This window comes from Canis lupus, chromosome 30 (assembly GCF_003254725.2).
Source record: "Canis lupus dingo isolate Sandy chromosome 30, ASM325472v2, whole genome shotgun sequence".
Classification (NCBI taxonomy): domain Eukaryota; kingdom Metazoa; phylum Chordata; class Mammalia; order Carnivora; family Canidae; genus Canis; species Canis lupus.
In genome coordinates, this window is record NC_064272.1 from 32,367,800 (window position 1) to 32,385,754 (window position 17,955).

General features: G+C 34.8%; 1 protein-coding gene across 6 annotated transcripts in view; it reads left to right on the forward strand.

The window, feature by feature from the left end:
• PIAS1 (protein inhibitor of activated STAT 1) overlaps positions 1 to 17,955 on the forward strand; it is a 116,137-nt gene that overhangs the window by 19,800 nt on the left and 78,382 nt on the right. For 4 of the 6 annotated variants that reach the window (XM_025472362.3, XM_025472364.3, XM_025472361.3 and 1 more), the window contains one exon: positions 11,583 to 12,027. In XM_025472362.3, the coding sequence (XP_025328147.1) occupies positions 11,583 to 12,027 (445 nt within the window). Of the gene's footprint in view, positions 1 to 7,087; positions 7,218 to 10,999; positions 11,161 to 11,582; positions 12,028 to 17,955 lie in introns of those variants that run through there. The other 2 variants (XM_025472365.3, XM_025472363.3) reach the window with 2 other exon arrangements.

Sequence of the window (17,955 nt, forward strand, 5' to 3'; positions counted from 1 at the left end):
GCTTATATTATCTTTCTTTTGGGCATTGGTTTTATAGAAATAATATCACCAGTAAGTAGTACGAGGATTAGAAGGGAAGACATCTGTAGGGGTCTCTGTAGAACCCAGTTTAAGAATCCTTTGAGAGATGGAGAGGATTTTCTTTTCTTTCTTTTTTTGTTTTTTTTTAGAGATTTTATTTATTTATTCATGACAGAGAGGTAGAGACAAAGGCAGAGAGTACAAGCAGGGGGTGTGGCAGATAGAGGGAGAGGGAGAAGCCGACTCCCCACTGAGCAGGGAGCCTGATGTGGATGTGGATCTCTATTCCAGGACACTGGGATCATGACCTGAGCAGAAGGCAGATGCTTAACTGACTGAGCCACCCAAGCTAGTGATGGCATTTTGAAATTATAAGATGGATGAGGTGTTCCAGAAAGACTGGTCTGAGTGAAGATAGAGTCAGGAATAGAGAGAAATTCTCATAGTTAAGACCTGGAATAATTTTTTTAAGTCCCTTTTAAAAATTTAAACATCTTTTATGGACTGCTTTAATGTTTTTAATAATTTGTCTTGGGCAGCCTGGGTGGCTCAGAGGTTTAGTGCCACCTTCAGCCCAGGGCCTAATCCTGGAGACCGGGGATCGAGTTCTACATCAGGCTCCCTGCATGGAGCCTGCTTCTTTCTCTGCCTGTGTCTCTGCCTCTCTCTCTCTCTTTCTGTGTCTCTCATGAATAAATAAAATCTTAAAAAAAAATAAATTTTGGAATATCTCAGTTGGTTAAGTGTCCGACCCTTGATTTCACCTCAGGTCATGATCTCAGGGTTATGAGATTGAGCCTCTTGTCAGTCTCTGCACTGGATTTGGGACCTGTGTAAGATCTCTCTCTCTGCCCCTTACCCCCCAAACCTTAGGCAGGCTGTCACTGTAAGACTTGAACAGCATTTTCCTCCAGCCTATTTTTTTCTTTTTAATATTTCCCTGTAGTTTTTGAGGACTCATTACCAGGGCTTTGATTTAAAAAAAATTTTTAAGTTTATTTAAGTAATCTCTGCACCCACCATAGTGCTCAGAACTCGACTCCAAGATCAAGAGCCACATGCTCTTCTCACTGAGCCAGCCAGGCATCTCATTCCCAAGGCTTTTTTTTTTTTTTTAAGATTTTATTTATTTGAGAGAAGAGAGAGCGAGTGCAGGAACAGGGGATGGGGGCAGGGGCAGAGGGAGAGGGAGAAGCTGACTCCTCGCTGAGCAGGAAGCCCTACACAGGTTTGATCCCAGGCCTCTGGGATCATGACCTAAGCAGAAGGCAGAGTCTTAATTTTCACCCCGATCTCCTCCCTTTCCCTCCCCACCCAAGGCTTTTAGAACATTTGTGGACATGTTTTCTAAGCTTATTTTTCTCTGAAAAGCAAGTCTATAAATCAGGATTGAAATATGATAACTTTAATTATTTTTCTTGGACACCCTGGACAGAGTGTATTGAATAATAACCTTAAGATTGGGGAATATTGGAGAAAAATAGTCATCTGCATCCTAAGTAGTTTAGTAATGTTATTTGTAACCTTAAACTTTATTGTTATCTGAAGGGGAATCTCATGATGTACCACAGGGCTCTGTAGTCTTGACCCTGTTATATCCCAGGTTTAAAGAATGGCCTGAATGATTATTTCTGGTTTTGTAGATGGCCCTGGGAAGAGTATGTTAGACGACAGAATCAAAGGGAGTTAGTTCATCATCTCCTGGGCACTTAAAAGTGTCATGTACAATATTTAACATAGGTGGTACAGAGATAAGTGCTTGTCTTTGAAAAGCTCAAAATATAGGGGAGGACATAGACCAGAAAATCAATAATTTATAACACCATGTATATGCTGCAATAGAGGGTGGAGACGACGGTTTGTCAGAGGGGTTTTGAAAGGCTGGAATGATGAATTGGGAAAAAAGTGAGGTTTAACAGCACCTAATATGAAGTTCTACTTTTAGATTTAAAAAATTTGTATTAAAGCATGAGGAGGTTTAACGTAAAAGCAGTTCACGTAAAACAAAAAAATCGAATAAAGGTTTTAGTGAACTTTAAGCTTAGTATGAGTAACTATGATGTGGATGCAACTCCCCTTCATCGCTGAAACAAAAACATAATACATACCACATCCTTCCCCTTGTGCAGGTAAAATAAACCAGTCAGCCTAAACTGCAAATGCCTTATTAGGTTACATTGGTAGAAATGCCGTGCTCATAGTAAGAGAGGTAATATTGCTATATTCAAGATTAGGCTGTTACTTGGATTATTTCAATCGCTCTGAGTACAGCGGACTGCTAAATGCTCCAGAGAACAATGATCAGGGTGGGAAGAGGTCTAGAAACCAAGCCTGCTGAAGGAAAATAATCCTCTTAGCACCTTTAAAAAATAGACTCTGTAGAACACCAATAGGACAAACTTATAGAACCATTGGTTGGAGTCAAAGGAAAATTTTGATTCATAGAGCTTTTCAGTAAGGTAGGTTGCTTTAAGATTAATAGGTTTTGAAGTCTCAGAAGAGTTTCAGCAGAGGCTGGGAGACCATCAGTTAAGGAGGTTATAGTAAAACTGTATTATTAGATGAAGAGTTGGATTAGAAGATTTCTAAAGTTTTATTTGATGTTCTGATTCTCCTATTTCCAAAAACTATCATTTTCCAGTTATCTGATAGTGTCTGTCTGTCATTGTCAGTACTCTGCAGCATTGTGTGGACTTTGGCATCTGACTTTTGAGTTGGGCTCCATTACTTGCTAGCTCTGTAACTTTGAGTAGGTTACACCTGTTACTCTGAAATAGTTTCCTTGATAGTTTCCCTCAAGGGCTTTACCTTAATCTCTTTTCTGGGACTTAGAAGGCTATGATTTAAAGACTTTTTAATATAGAATGCATTTCCCCCCTCAGTTTTTGTTTTGTTCATACTTGTCTTTTCCTCCTTTTAGTCTTCTTACCTTTCTCTCAAATAAAATACACAGTTTCTTTCATAGTTTCTCATTTTGTTTGAAACTTAAATTAGATGAGATGGTATTTACCAATTGCACTTGAAGTGTTTTGCTTGCTTTTGTTGGGGGAGTTTGGAAAAGAATCCTCAATCTTTTATAATTTGACAAAATTAAAATTTCTTCAAGCCCTGCTTATTATTTTCAAGTGCTAGATTTTATTTGAAAAGTGAATAGTGATTGTTTTCATGATCACGTCTGGTATTAATTGTGAAAAGAGGCACCTGTAGCTGGAATATTGCATGTGACCTGCAGTTTTTCTTTGCAATATTTCTTAGTCCTGTCTCTTCTGTGTTGACTGTCACATTTCCTTCTTGCCTTATATGTACGTAAATAATTCTTGTTGCTCTGTATTTTAGCTAGAGATCTTATTTCTTAGTCTTTTTTGTTTCATCTGTTCCAAAGGCAGCTACTGGGATAGCTTTAAACACTATTTTTTTTTTTTTTTGACATTTTTACTGCTCCCAAATATGCTTGTTTACTCTGTGTAGTTTAAGTTCCTTATGTCATTTAATGCCCCATGTCCCAGTGTAACACATATTCTGCTCTGGCTGAGATTTGTGATAAAACACTTCTGTTGGTTAGTGTTCATGAGCTTAGGCTCTGGAGTCAGGTCAGGTTTGAGCCCTGTCTCCATCACTTATTTAAATGTTTGACTTCAGGTTTAGTATCAGTTTTCTTGTTCATGCAATGAGAATAATAATGGTCTGTCTTCTTGGGTTCATGTGAGAGTTAAATAAGTTAATTATGTTTACTATAATTAGTATGTGATTGGCATATTGTAAGCATTAAACATATATTAGATTTATCATTATTTTAATTCTGTCAGTTCATGTAAATGACACTCAGAATTTTGATTGAAAATCTTACTAACCTAGATTCACTGACTATACAGATTGTTTCTGTTTCCTTAACTATGGGAGAGTAGAAGGATGAGAATAAAGATTTCATTTAATAGAGTTATAACATTACAGAATTTTGGAATTTTAAAGGAGCCTTGGAAAACCTCTAGTTAATCTCTCATTTTTTGAAGTGAGAAAACGTACCTTGTGAAAGATTGCGATTCAGTAAATTAGTGATCAAGTTGGTACTGGAATCCAAATTCTATATATACTGATATTATACATAGCACATTGTAGGTGTTCAGTAAGTTTTGAGAATCGAATTAATATGATAATTATGCATGTCTGTCTCTGAAGACTAACTTCTCTATATGTGTTCATTGTTCCTGTATTCCCTTTTTCTTCATACTCATTTAGGAGCTGTGCATTGATCCAGAAAGCATTTATTGAACATCTGTGTGCAGAACAGCCTTTTTTTTTTTTTTTTTATGATAGTCACACACAGAGAGAGAGAGAGAGAGAGGCAGAGACACAGGCAGAGGGAGAAGCAGGCTCCATGCACCGGGAGCCCGACATGGGATTCGATCCTGGGTCTCCAGGATCGCGCCCTGGGCCAAAGGCAGGCGCCAAACCGCTGTGCCACCCAGGGATCCCCAGAACAGCCTTATACTTAAATAAGAGTCATACTTTTCCTACCTCTGCCCAAGAAGTTTGGCAATGTGTTAGAATTTTACACTCTAAACTTTGTTTTTTTTTATTAGAAAAAATATTCAAATTTTAAAATGTTCTGAGTTAGGTTTATTATTTTTAATATCCAGGTTGTCATCTGGAAGGAGCCTTTTGAAGGACACATCCATATGTTTCATGAAATGTGGTAGTGCCTAACTGGGAATGATGTTTAAATTATCTGTCAGAAATTAAAGCCATGTTACACCAATCTAACAGTACTAAGCTTGTACTTTGCTTAAAGGAGAGCATGATCTCCATATTTTGTCATTAGGTGGGACTAAATGCAGCTGGTATGATGGAATAGAGACCAGGAGAAAATGGAGAAGATCAACTAGAGGAATAGGCCCTCGAGGTCACTTTTCAGTTATCTTATATTGAGAAATAAATACAAAATGAGAAATTGGGTTGAACAAGATTATAGAGATAACCATCCTGATTTGCTGCTTTAGTAGAAACTGTCTAACTAGGTTTTCTGGTTGAACTGGGCATTGTTGACCGATTACTAATATAGCTGCTTATTAACTATTTTGAATGGAGAGAATTAGAAATGATGCAGAAGTCATTTTCATTAGATGAAGCATCTGACTTTAAAAATAATAATATATTTTTGTTGTACTATACAGGCTTTAATTTATGCAATTATAGAATTTTTGATGATTGCTGTTATAGATAGAAAGCAAAAGTATACATGAAATATAATGTCGTTAAATGCCTAATTTGCCTGTGTTCAGAATTCATTTTGGTTTACTATTGGTTATGAATTGATACCAGATAAAGATTCATAATATAGAGTCTGCTTTATTGTAACTAATCTTCTAAACTGTTGCATTGGGATGTGTGAATGAAAGTAATTATGTTGCTCAACAGGAAGTACTTAATTCTTATTCACAATTTATGTATGACCTTTAATAATGTGGGGTCATAACTAAAAAACAATAATACTGGAAATTTTTTTAATTATAAAAAAAGTCTGTCTGTAGTACTAAATATTGTTGGTATTTATCTTTATCAGAATGTGGTCCCTGCTTCTGTAGTTGGCATAGGTGTTCTCATAGGCTCGTGTGTGTAAAATTTTACATATCTTAAAAGGGGATTAAGTTGAAATGTCTTATTTTTTGAATCCTGAGAACTTCCCCTTCCTTCCTCCTCATTATCCTGAGAACATTGGAAGCCAGTCCTATACTGCCAAAGCAGAACATTGGAGGATTCCTCTATCAAGAGTGATGAGATAAAAGGAAAAAAAGAATCCTCAAAACAGCCAAATTCCTGCCTGCTCTTCCTAGAATGGAGTACCTGAGTCTACTCACTCACACAGATCATTTGATCATGTTTTTAGTATTATACTCTTAAAATAAAAATGTACAGCTAGCAATCCACTGTCATTTGAGGAAAACATCAGGCATGAAAGATAGACCAAAGCTGATAATGAAAAAGAACCTAGAGGTTCCAGAGACCATGTGGGCAGCAGAAGAAAATAACAATGTCAAACACTCTATTTATTTATATCACCAGAGAGAAAATAAGATGCTCCATTCATGAAAAATAAGAGCAAAATATAGTGGGAAAAGCAAAGAAAAAAGGCATGGAACAAACAGAACAGAGCTCATAGGAATGAAAAAAAATTTTTTTAAAAGATTTTTATTATTAATGAGAGAGAGAGAGAGAGAGAGAGGGGCAAAGACACAGGCAGAGGGAGAAGCAGGCTCCATGCAGGGAGCCTGAGGTGGGACTCGATCCTGGGTCTCCAGGATCAGGCCCTAGGCCGAAGGCAGTGCTAAACCACTGAGCCATCCAGGCCGCCCCGGGAATGAAATTTTTAATAGAAGCGTTAGAAGATCAAGTTGAGGAAATCTCTCAGAAAATAGCACTAAATGCAAGAGATGTAAAATGCAAGGAAAAACAAAAACAAAAACAGAGTAAAGTAAAATTGGAGAATTGCTCCAGGAAGGCTAGTACCTAAATAATAGGCACACAAGAAAGAGACTAGAAAAAAGATGAAGTAAGAAAACCTCCCAGGATGGAAGGACATGCATCTCTAAATTTAAGACTCGGTAATTTCCAATCCATACAATGAAAGCAAAAACAAACCCCATGGAAAAACCCAGCCCCAAGATGCAACATTGCAAAATTGCAGAGCATGTAGAAGGAAGCTTTTTTTCCTTTTTAAAAGTATTTCATTTATTTATATGAGAGAGAGAGCGAGAGCGCGTGTGCATGAGCAGAGGGAGAAGGAGAAGCAGACTCCCTGCAGAGCACAGAGCATGACACAGGGCTGGATTCCAGGACCCTGAGATCATGACCTGAGCCAAAGTCATTCGCTTCACTGAGCCATCCAGGTGTCCCAAGAAGCTTCTATAAGCTTCCTTAGGGGGATATATAGGCAACTGTGAAGGATTGGGAATCAGGATGATTCCAAGCTTCTTAACAGCAACACCAGAAGCCAGAAGACAATGAGGAAAGGTTGTTAAAATTCTGACGGAACCTGCTTTCCTGTCTAGAATTCATATACTGAGCCAAACTCAATTATTAAGTGTGAGTAAATGAATATGTTTTTGGCCAATGCAAAGAATAAACCATAGCTTTCAGTTCCTTCTTAGGAAGCTAGTGGAAGAAATACTTTACTAAAAAGAGAAAACTAAAAGGAAAAGGTGAGATCAATGAAATGGATCCAATATGGAAGAGACAAAGGGAAATTACCAAGATAAGTTGAAGAGAAATTATATGACTATAGTTGTGTACCAGGTTTAGAGTAAGCAGTCTAAATTGGAACTTGATAGAGGGATACAGAAGGCATGTTTTTAAGAAAGAAATGAAAACATATTTACCTGATGTATTTGAGTATGTTGAAAGGAAACTTATTATCAGTTTGCAGATGAATTGGTTAACCTAGAAAACAAAGCAAATGCACAAATGGTGCAGTTTTTAACTAAGGAAAGCCAAGTTCCCACCGAAAAGGAAGAGTAATCATGATGTACTTTGGCTCAACTGTGAATATTATTTACAGCCATAGTAATAATGTAAACAATTAGTTCAACCAAAACTTATAATGGGAACATAGGGGTAGAGGTATCACAGAGCTAAACCTAAGTTATTGTTTATAATAAGTTAATTTTTTCCTAGAAGGAAAAATTTTAAGAACATAGACCTGCTGTATAGAATATAGTGAAAAATGCCAGAAGAAATTGCCAAAAAAACTTGAAAGAGATTGCCTCAGGGATGTGAAAAGTGGGAATAGGGCAAGGGACATCTGTTTTCTCCTCACACTATTTGAGTCTTTTTTTTTTTTTTTTTTTTTTTTACTATTTGAGTTTTTAAACTGTGTGCATGTCTGCTTGATTAAAAAAAATAATTTTAAAAAGATGCCCCTCACAGAATGCTTTCTGTACAGAGTATGTACATTTCTCAGACATTCTGAATTTCCTAGGGTTGTGACAACTATCATTTGGGGATGTAGAGTCAGCAGAATGCTATTTGAGGAGGTAATGATTTCTAGCAGTAGCAGTGGTTGATGTTATCCTTAGTTATAAATATTCATTTTGTTGTAGTGCTAACAAATGGAGATTTTTAAACACATGACAGATTAAAATATATCGCGTTTTAACATCTTAGATGTGAGTGTTTAGTTTTCCTCTGTGTTGTCAACACTTTGCATTGTGAATTGATTGCTCCATGCTTCTCTGAAGCCTTTCGGTTGAGTGATACTTCAGATGTTTGTGTTACCCGCCCCCTTTTATTTTATTTTTTTTAAAGTACTGCATGCTTATTACAGTCCTTAAGAGTATGCAGCAGCTGCTCCAATAATAGTAATGGATAGAACCCCGTCTTTCACTAAACCTGATTTTAAGCTGCAGTGGTTAATTTGAATCCAGATGCATTCTTTTCTTATCTGAACCAATTTTTGTAAAGCCAAAATATTGAAGCTTGAAATGGAGATTGAATGTTAAATCAATTAGTCTTTTAAAAGGTGTTTCTCTTTCCTAATTGAAAGGCATGTGGTTTGTTTCCTCTAAAAGATGGTATCAGTGTAAGAGCACAACATTTGGAGTATTTATACAATATTCAACAAATTTTTAAATTTGCCTAGGCCTCAGGTTCCCTATCTGTAGAATGAGGACAGTATCTGCCTCATAATTATGATTAATTACACATCCTGTAAAAAAAGGTAAAAAGTAAAGTATAAGTAAAAAGTTATACTTTATGTCATCAATTTTTTTCTTTTGGCCATCAAGCAAGAGATTTTAGGTGAATTGACAATGTGTTCTTCATGTAAGTAAGATGATAATACATCTATGCTGCATTTAAATCCTTAACACCCATAGAGTAAGGACAAAAACTGTCATCACTGAAAAGACTGTGATGATCCCTGAGTTTCAGGTTTGTGTTTGACCTAGGTGAATGCAGTTGAAGTAGAAAGACGTTCTTCTCTTTCTAAAATTTATACTACTTTCTGTATAAAAATGAGGTACATTTGACCAATCCCAACCTAAAATTTTTTTTTTTTTTTTTTAAATTTTATTTATTTATGATAGTCACATAGAGAGAGAGAGAGAGAGAGGCAGAGACACAGGCAGAGGGAGAAGCAGGCTCCATGCACCAGGAGCCTGATGTGGGATTCGATCCCGGGTCTCCAGGATCGCGCCCTGGGCCAAAGGCAGGCGCCAAACCGCTGCGCCACCCAGGGATCCCCCAACCTAAAATTTTTTTTTTTTTTTTTTTTTTCCAACCTAAAATTTTTTTAACAGATAATCTCAGTAGCATAAAATTCTGTTATTTCTACAAAAGCAGAAGCTTACTTATTAATGCTTATTACTTTTCAGTTGAAGTGCTGGTTCCTTTTAAAATAAGTCATAAAAATCTTTAAAACTATTTTGTACTCTTAGGACATTTTGGAGAGTAGGGAGAAATTGATATCCTGCTCTCATTATAGTTAGTAATTATTTCTGATCATATCTAAAAAAGGGAAACATTTGTAGGATTTAGGGTAGACTTTATTTTTAAGGCCTATAGTATTTCTTTGCGTGCCTTATATAGAACATAAGAGTTTGGGAGTTCATTTGCATTTGTATTGTAGTTATATATATGACTTCACCATTGTAGATTCTACTCCACCCTTTCTTCTGGTGTGACTGCCTTGTTTATTTTGTTTTTTTCATTCATTTATTTATTTATTGCCTAGGTATTTGATGAGTTTGTACTGTTGTCAGGCCCTAGTGTTAGATGCTGAGGGTGACATTAGCTTGTGACTTAGAAGACCTCATACTGGTCATGGAATTGCTTGTGCAAATAGAAAATTGTAATAAAGCAAGACAAGTGCTAAATAAAGATATGAAAAATGGCTAGTAAAAGTAGTGAGAAAAGAGTCATTAATGTTGCCAGGCCTAATAGACTAAGGCTGACAAAAGCTAGAATTTGAAGAAATACAGTATTTTTCAGGCCAGAGAAGTAGGGGAAGGGCTCATATATGTTTGATTACTAGCTATATTGTACATAAAGCTCTTTATACCCTGTTTTCTATTTGATTTTTTTACTTGTTATGCACTCTCTCAAGAGCTTCCAGAGGATTGGCTGAGGTAGGGTGGCCTCTCAAGGAGTGGCAGTGAATTAGGAAAGGCATTTTATCTTTTGTGTATTGCTATTTGGTATGAGGTGAGGGATAAAACAGTTGGGGAAATAGAGAGCCCGTGGTAAACTTATATGTGTCTTCTACTCTAACACCTCCCTGTCAGTGGTGGTCAAGTGAGGATCGTACTGTTACTACTATATGATCTTGGGTAAGAACCTTTCTTCTCTCTGGATTCCATTTTCTTCCACTTTAAAATGAGAGGATTTGTATACATGGGCATTTCTTTTTGGTAGTCTCTTAGTAATTGGAGAAAAAGGAGAAACAGTGACCAAACAGGTTTGGGAACAAAGAGTTAAACAAAGTTAAATAGATTTCATTATTACGACCTTCTACATTATGGCATGTGGATTGAATTCCTAGACTTTTTAGCAGTGGCCTTGCCAGTGGAGAGAGTCAATATTGTTTGCAGCTTTGTCCTTTTCCTAAAACCTTTCCTAAAGGTTTAGTGAAAAGAGCATGGGCTTTAGAATCATACATATCTGGATTTGAATCCTGATTGCTACTTAGTAGCTCTGTGGCCTTAGGTAAGTTGTTTGACCTTTCTTAACTGTAAAGTTTCTTCATGTGTAAAGAAAGAAGGGTATAACACCTTGTGGAGATAATATAGATTAAGGGTCAACCCATATGAAAATACCAAGTATATCTGGTAAATAATGGGTCAAAAAGGATATGTAGTTTTTAAGTCGTACAAATTCAGGGTCAGCATATAATGTAATACCAATTTTTTTTTAGATTTTATTTACTTGAGAAAGAGAGCAGGTGTGCATGGGAAGTGGTGGTGGACGGGAGGTGCAGAGGAAGAGGGAAAAAGGGAGAAGCAGTCTACCGGCTGAGCAGGAAGCCCAACGTGGGGTTCGATCCCAGGACCCCGAGATCATGACCTGAGCTGAGGATTGACGCTCAACCGAGTCATCCAGGTGCCCTGTGATAGTATGTTATTTATATCCTGCTTGCATCTGGTGTTTGAGGTAGGCTATTTATATGTTTAACATATAGTTATAGACTTTCCCTCCAAGAAAACAAATATTCTTGAGGGCTCATCATTCTATTTTGCCATCCACATAGCACACAGCACTCTCCTGGAGACTCAGTAAGTGCTTGATTAATAGCTGATAATTGTCTCAAAACAGTGGTGGAATGAGGTGAGATGTGGTTCTACCCGGTGTATATGTCATCTTACATCTTTCATAACCCTGGGTAGACGTCACTGAATTTATGAGTATTAAATTTTCTTGGTTACTTATTTGAAGTTGGAAATAACTAGAATTGGCTGTAACTGAACAAACCATGAGGAGAAAGGGTTATAACAAAGTATTAATTGTAATTTATACTGTTTAATTGTAATATGTTATTGGAATACTAACATTTTACATTTTGTTTTGTCTCTAAGCAAATGGTTATGAGCCTTAGAGTTTCTGAACTCCAAGTACTGTTGGGCTACGCTGGGAGAAACAAGCACGGACGCAAACACGAACTTCTCACAAAAGCCCTGCATTTGCTAAAGGCTGGCTGCAGTCCTGCTGTGCAAATGAAAATTAAAGAACTCTATAGGCGGAGGTTCCCCCAGAAAATCATGACGCCCGCGGACTTGTCCATCCCCAATGTCCATTCAAGTCCTATGCCAGCAACTTTGTCTCCATCTACCATTCCACAGCTCACTTACGATGGTCACCCTGCATCATCACCGTTACTCCCTGTTTCTCTTCTGGGACCTAAACATGAACTGGAACTCCCACATCTTACATCAGCTCTTCACCCAGTCCATCCGGATATAAAACTTCAAAAATTACCATTTTATGATTTACTGGATGAACTGATAAAACCCACCAGTCTAGGTAAGATTATTCTATAATGGTTATTTGGTTACTTGAGGGGGGTGGGATGGGGAGATAGTTTCGATTTGACCCAGTTTAGTATTCATAATGAAATTTTCCTTTGATAGTAGCATTCAGATTACAATAAGGATCTTTCAGTTTTAGACAAAATCAAATATGTAAAAGCTGTCTTTTAGGCAAAGAAAAAAGTATAGTCAAGTTTCCAGTGATGGTTGCTGACACAGTAAATATTAAAAAGTTTCCAAGAATGTAAACCTTTAAAGTGTAATTTTTTAATTATTAATATTTTTATTATAACTCTAACAAATTAAAAAATTAATTCTAGTAATACTACCAGCCTCAGAATTCAATTCTTAATATTCAAGGGTTGATAACATCTAAAACAAATGACTGACTAGTTTTGGTTATTTAAATGAGTAAATGGTTTTAATTATTATAAAAAGGGATTTGAGCTTTGATGTGTAGTATTTCAATTTCAGCTGACTTTTTCAAGTGGATATGTGTGCTTTGCAGGTGCACACATGATCATGGTTTTATAATATGAATACTTGAATGAAATTTTATTAATTGTGTTTTACCATTGTTTGATTAATGTTTAGCATATTAATAGAATTCACTATATTAATCAACTTGTAATTTTAGTTTTGCCAATACTACCTTTTTTTTTAACCTTACTTTATTTAACATAGAATAAAACTGAGTATTGTGATCCTTGATACCTTTGTCATATTTAAAATATGTGATGTCCAGGTGCTGGTTTATTGTTGTAAATTAGTGGTTGACAAGCTGTGGCCAGCAAGGCGACTCCAGCCTGCTGTCTGTTTTTTGTGAATAATAATAATTATAATAACCTGGGCTTTTTTTTTTTTATTTTGTTTTTAATATTCCCAAAGGGTTGTAAAAAAACCAAAGGCAAGAACAAAAAGAATGTGTAGCAGAGACTATGTTTGTCTGCAAGACCTAAAATATTTGCTGTCTCACCTTTACAGAAAAAGTTTGCTGACCCTTGTTTATAAATCAGTAAACATTTCAGTTTGGGGGATTGGTTAGTGTTAAATTTTGAGAACATACTGAAATTCTTTGAATTGGGAAATGTTTGTTTTTAATTATATTTAACAGAATTACCTGAATAAATTAAGATTATAGGAATCCTTTTCAAACAACATGAATTTTATATCACATTATTGTATTTTTAAAATAGCTCTAATAAGGGAATCTAACATTTGTCAAGAACCTATTGTATGCTTATAAAACATATACGTGCTCATTATAAAAAATGAAATGTCAGTCTTTTCCTCATTAGTAGTTTAGTGTGCATGCATATATAAACAAACTATATGTCTTGTTTTTCAAGAAGGAATCATATTTTCATCATATTCCATGACTTGCCTTTTCTCCCTCCAATAGAGACATCTCTATCTTGTTTCACATTTTTAATTGAAGGCTATGCATGCACACATACACATAGTGTATGTGTGTATGTATATATATACATACTCATACATTCTAGCTCATTTCTTGTTAAAAGAGTGTATACTATTCCATGATTTAAATACATCCCCTATTAAAAAACAAATTTTTCTAGTTTTTTTTTTTGCTGCCAAAAACCGTGCTATAGTGAACATCATTTGAAATTTAAAAGGAAAAATTGTTGGTAGCTTTTATTTGATTTGAGACCAAATTCTCTTTTGGTCTTAATTAATGTATCTTGCTGTTTTCATTTTCAGTAATATAAATTTCGAGTACCAGTGAATAGATGATGTTTACATGTATCTAAATTTTGTTATAAACAGTAGAAATGCGAATTTGACAGACATTATAGTAATTTTTTTTACACATAGTTATAATGTTTAACTTATACAAACATTATAATTAAACTTTATTGTAAAGTTTAAATTAGAATTGAGAGAATTTTAAGTCAATTATTTTTAATTTCACTGAGGTACTTTGTTTGAATATATTTGTTAATGTTAGACAATTTCTAATTGTCTACACTGATAATCTTTTCATGCCTTTTTAGCTTAACATGTATCATAACTTACACATTTTGTATTTTATACTTTAATACTTCAGGATACTTTCATCCTTATGAACTTTTCGATGTATAATAGTAATGGGTAAACCTATCTGATTTTCCTCTGAAAGATATTAGAAACAGTTCCTAAGAAATCATGTTCTTTCAAAAAAAAAAAAAGAAATTATGTTCTTAAAGCTATAATTTTTTATATTTTTCTATAGTGCTTTTCTCCTAATGACTTTTAAAGAATAGGCAGTAAATTTTATTTTATTTTATTTTATTTTATTTTATTTTATTTTATTTTATTTTATTTTATTTTATTTCATTTCATTTCATTTCATTTCATTTCATTTCATTTATTATTTTATTTCTTTAGGCAGTAAATTTTAAATAATTTTTCCATCTTTATCTGAAAATTTATAGAGGGCAGCCCGGGTAGTTCGGTGGTTTAGTGCCTGCCTTTGGTCCAGGGCCTGATCCTGGAGACCCGGGATCAAGTCCCACGTTGGGTTCCCTGCATGGAGCCTGCTTCTCCCTCTGCCTGTGTCTCTGCCTCTCTCTCTCTCTCTGTGTCTCTCATGAATAAATAAATAAAATCTTAAAAAAAAAAAAAAAAAACATAGACTACCCAATGAGCTGTTTTTGGTAATTTTTAAAAACAATGCCATAAAGTTTTTCCCATCCTTGATAACTAGTAAGTAAACCCTTGTATTTGTAAAATTGACTAGATTGAAGTATTAAAGTATTTCTCATGAGATTTATTTAATTAGGCTTTCTTTGTACTGTCAGTTCTTGTTATTTGCACATTCTGTGTATGTGAATATCTGATATTTCAAATTTATTTATAATTTCAAAATCATTACAACAGTTTCATGGTCATTATGGACATGCACAGAATGGTGAAAAATCTGAGTCTTTGGATTCGCTCTTTCCCACAAGGTGACTCTTGCAGCCTTGTTTTCAGCTCTCATACTGTAAAGATGTGTCCTCTTGTGCTCTGTTTAGTGTCATGTTCTTTGCACTTTTGTGCTTTTTGTTGGTGATTTCAGTTATAAATAGCCCCCAGCCATAGTGCTGAAGTTCTGTCTAGTGTTCCTAAATGCAAAAAGGCTGCAGTTCACCTAAAGGAAAAAAAAATATATGTATTCAGTTTTGTTCAGGCTTGAGTGAATGCTGTTGGCTATAAGGTAGTGTTAATGAATCACCAGTATATATTAAATAAGGTGTCCTTGAACAGAGACACACCTAAAACAAGGTTACATTGTGGTTAGTTGCTGCAAATGTCATCAGGGCTTGCAGGAACCTAGCCCTATGTATTCCCTAGGAGCATTGATTGGTTCATTATTTACTAATTTATTGTTTGTGATGACTTTATAGAACAATTGCCACACATAATAAAAATTGTGCATTTGAAGTATAATTTGATTTGAATACTAGTTTTTATTGAATAAATCCGTTGTGGTATGCAACACAATGAATAGGTGTTAATAGAATTGCTCGGTGGTATATAGATTTCTAATTTCTCATTTTTACCATAGAATTGAAATAAAAATCATCATTTTGGTTATGCATAAAATGATCTTACCAGAAAGTAATTTGTGGAGGTTTATTGACTCAGTAAATATTCAGGGGAGGGAATGCTCAGTGAATCTGAAAAAGATTTATTGAAAAAGGATTTTAAGTAATTGCAGAGTTTAGGCTGAATATATTTTAAAGTCCTGTCTATTTGGCAAAAAAATGAAAGAATCTATAAGATTCTTTATGTTATTTAAAAAACTATTTCTGGGATCCCTGGGTGGCGCAGCGGTTTGGCGCCTGCCTTTGGCCCAGGGCGCGATCCTGGAGACCCGGGATCGAATCCCACGTCGGGCTCCCGGTGCATGGAGCCTGCTTCTCCCTCTGCCTGTGTCTCTGCCTCTCTCTCTCTCTCTCTCTGTGACTATCATAAATAAATAAAAAAAAATAAAATAAAATAAAATAAAAAACTATTTCTGCTTCATTAAATGAAGTGACTACTTCATCATAGAATTCAGTTTTCTAAAGTATTACTTTTGCCAATAGCTCATCTGTTCTGAATATAGGAAAACAACATTTTCTGAAAAAGTAAATTACTTCTAACATTCTCTTTGTTTTTAAATATATATACGTTTAAAATCATTACAAGCTCATAAGAATTAGTTTTGACCTATGGCCAGCTAGTTCATTACAAATATCTCTTGAGTCCAGAAAGTAAATTTAAGTTTTCATTCCCCACCCCTCTTTTGGCCTTAATCATTAAACAGATTTTAAGATGTTTGATGTAACTTGAATGGTTTTCTGTATGGTTCATGTTTATAGCCCAGATTACAATAGTTTTGGTATCCCCAGTTTTATTAGGTAATTGTTAACCCATTCTTAAACTAATTTTGTTATTTCTTGAACAGTGAGTAATTTTAAGATCCTTTATTATGGAACCATATATTCATAAAAGAGAATTCTTTTCATTGTCCATAGTTAATTAGAAGAATTGGGAGATAGTAAAGGTTGTTATAAAGTAAAATGCTTGGTTTATTATTTTTGCCTATCATTAAAATCTTGTTGGTCCTATGAGGCTTATTTTAAATGCTTTTCAAAACCATTTCCATGATTCTAAGATTTCCTCCCATATTTGTCTGTTCCTTCCCCCCATCCAAACTTGCTTTCACTTTCTAGCATGTTCTTACAACATTTTGTTGTTCCTCAAAATGGAAGGGTTTTGCTGTATTCATCTTTATATTTCCATAATAGCTATCTGTGAATTTGTTACATGGTAATTGTTCAGTAAACATTTATTAGTTCTCTGGTTGATTTAAATACAGTAGATAGTCTTTTACTTCCTCTAATTTAGTGAATTTTAATCATTTTACCATTCAGATACAACTGAGGGATATTATATAATCTATCATAAATAGTGGCTTATGATAGGGATGGGAAATAGAGTGGGGAGAAACGAGATGTCCTTCCCTTTATTGTTTCTACCCCCATTATAATCTCTTTGGTTAATTGATGACTTGGATATTTAATATACTCTACATTTCCCCCCCATTTACAAAGATATATATCACATGTTTAATATAGAATCTATAGACACTACTTACTTTAGAAATTTAAAAATATTTCTGTTGTGTTCTAGTCAGTCATTGTTTTGTGTGTGTGTTTATTTCTGATTTTGTTTTCATGAAAAGGAGAATCTCAAATACTGACTTAATCCAGGAGGTTCTTAGCCACATATATTATTGATCCATACCAATAAAAAATGGGGCACAGGATATTTTAATCTTCATAGTATATTGAGCACCATGTGTTAGAAGTGTACTTTGAAATACCTTATTTTTACAATGTGCCACTGTTGTTGCTCAGCTATCAAATTTACAATTATGAAAGTCAAATGGACAAATCATTTTGGATTAAAATATCTTGTCATGTCTATTCAGTGGCAAAATATTTTCCCTCAGTTCTTTAGAATAATAAAATTGTTTAGAATATTACTGTTTTGGGTTTTTTTTTTTTAGAGTATTATCATTTATATTGTTTACATTGCCGTGTTAGAACATAATGGCAAAAGCACAAAATATTTTCACAGTGATTGAAAGAATATTTGGCTTCATTCTAACATGGGTAAACATTCATTAATACTCAGTTTCGTGTTTGTTAGTGATTTAGTTATTTCTATTTTCCTTGACTCAGGTAAATTTTTCAAAGAGCAACTACATTTTTAAAACAGTACCTTTAAATATTTTTAGTAGTTTTAATTATTTCAAAGGCTAACAAATAGAGAATAGATAGCTTTGCCTTCATTTGGAGTACTCATGTAAAAGTTTGTTGAGTCATCATCACAAGGTTTGCTGTATATCAAATTGAAGCCACGTGATATCCTCTCAAGGGATGTCTTC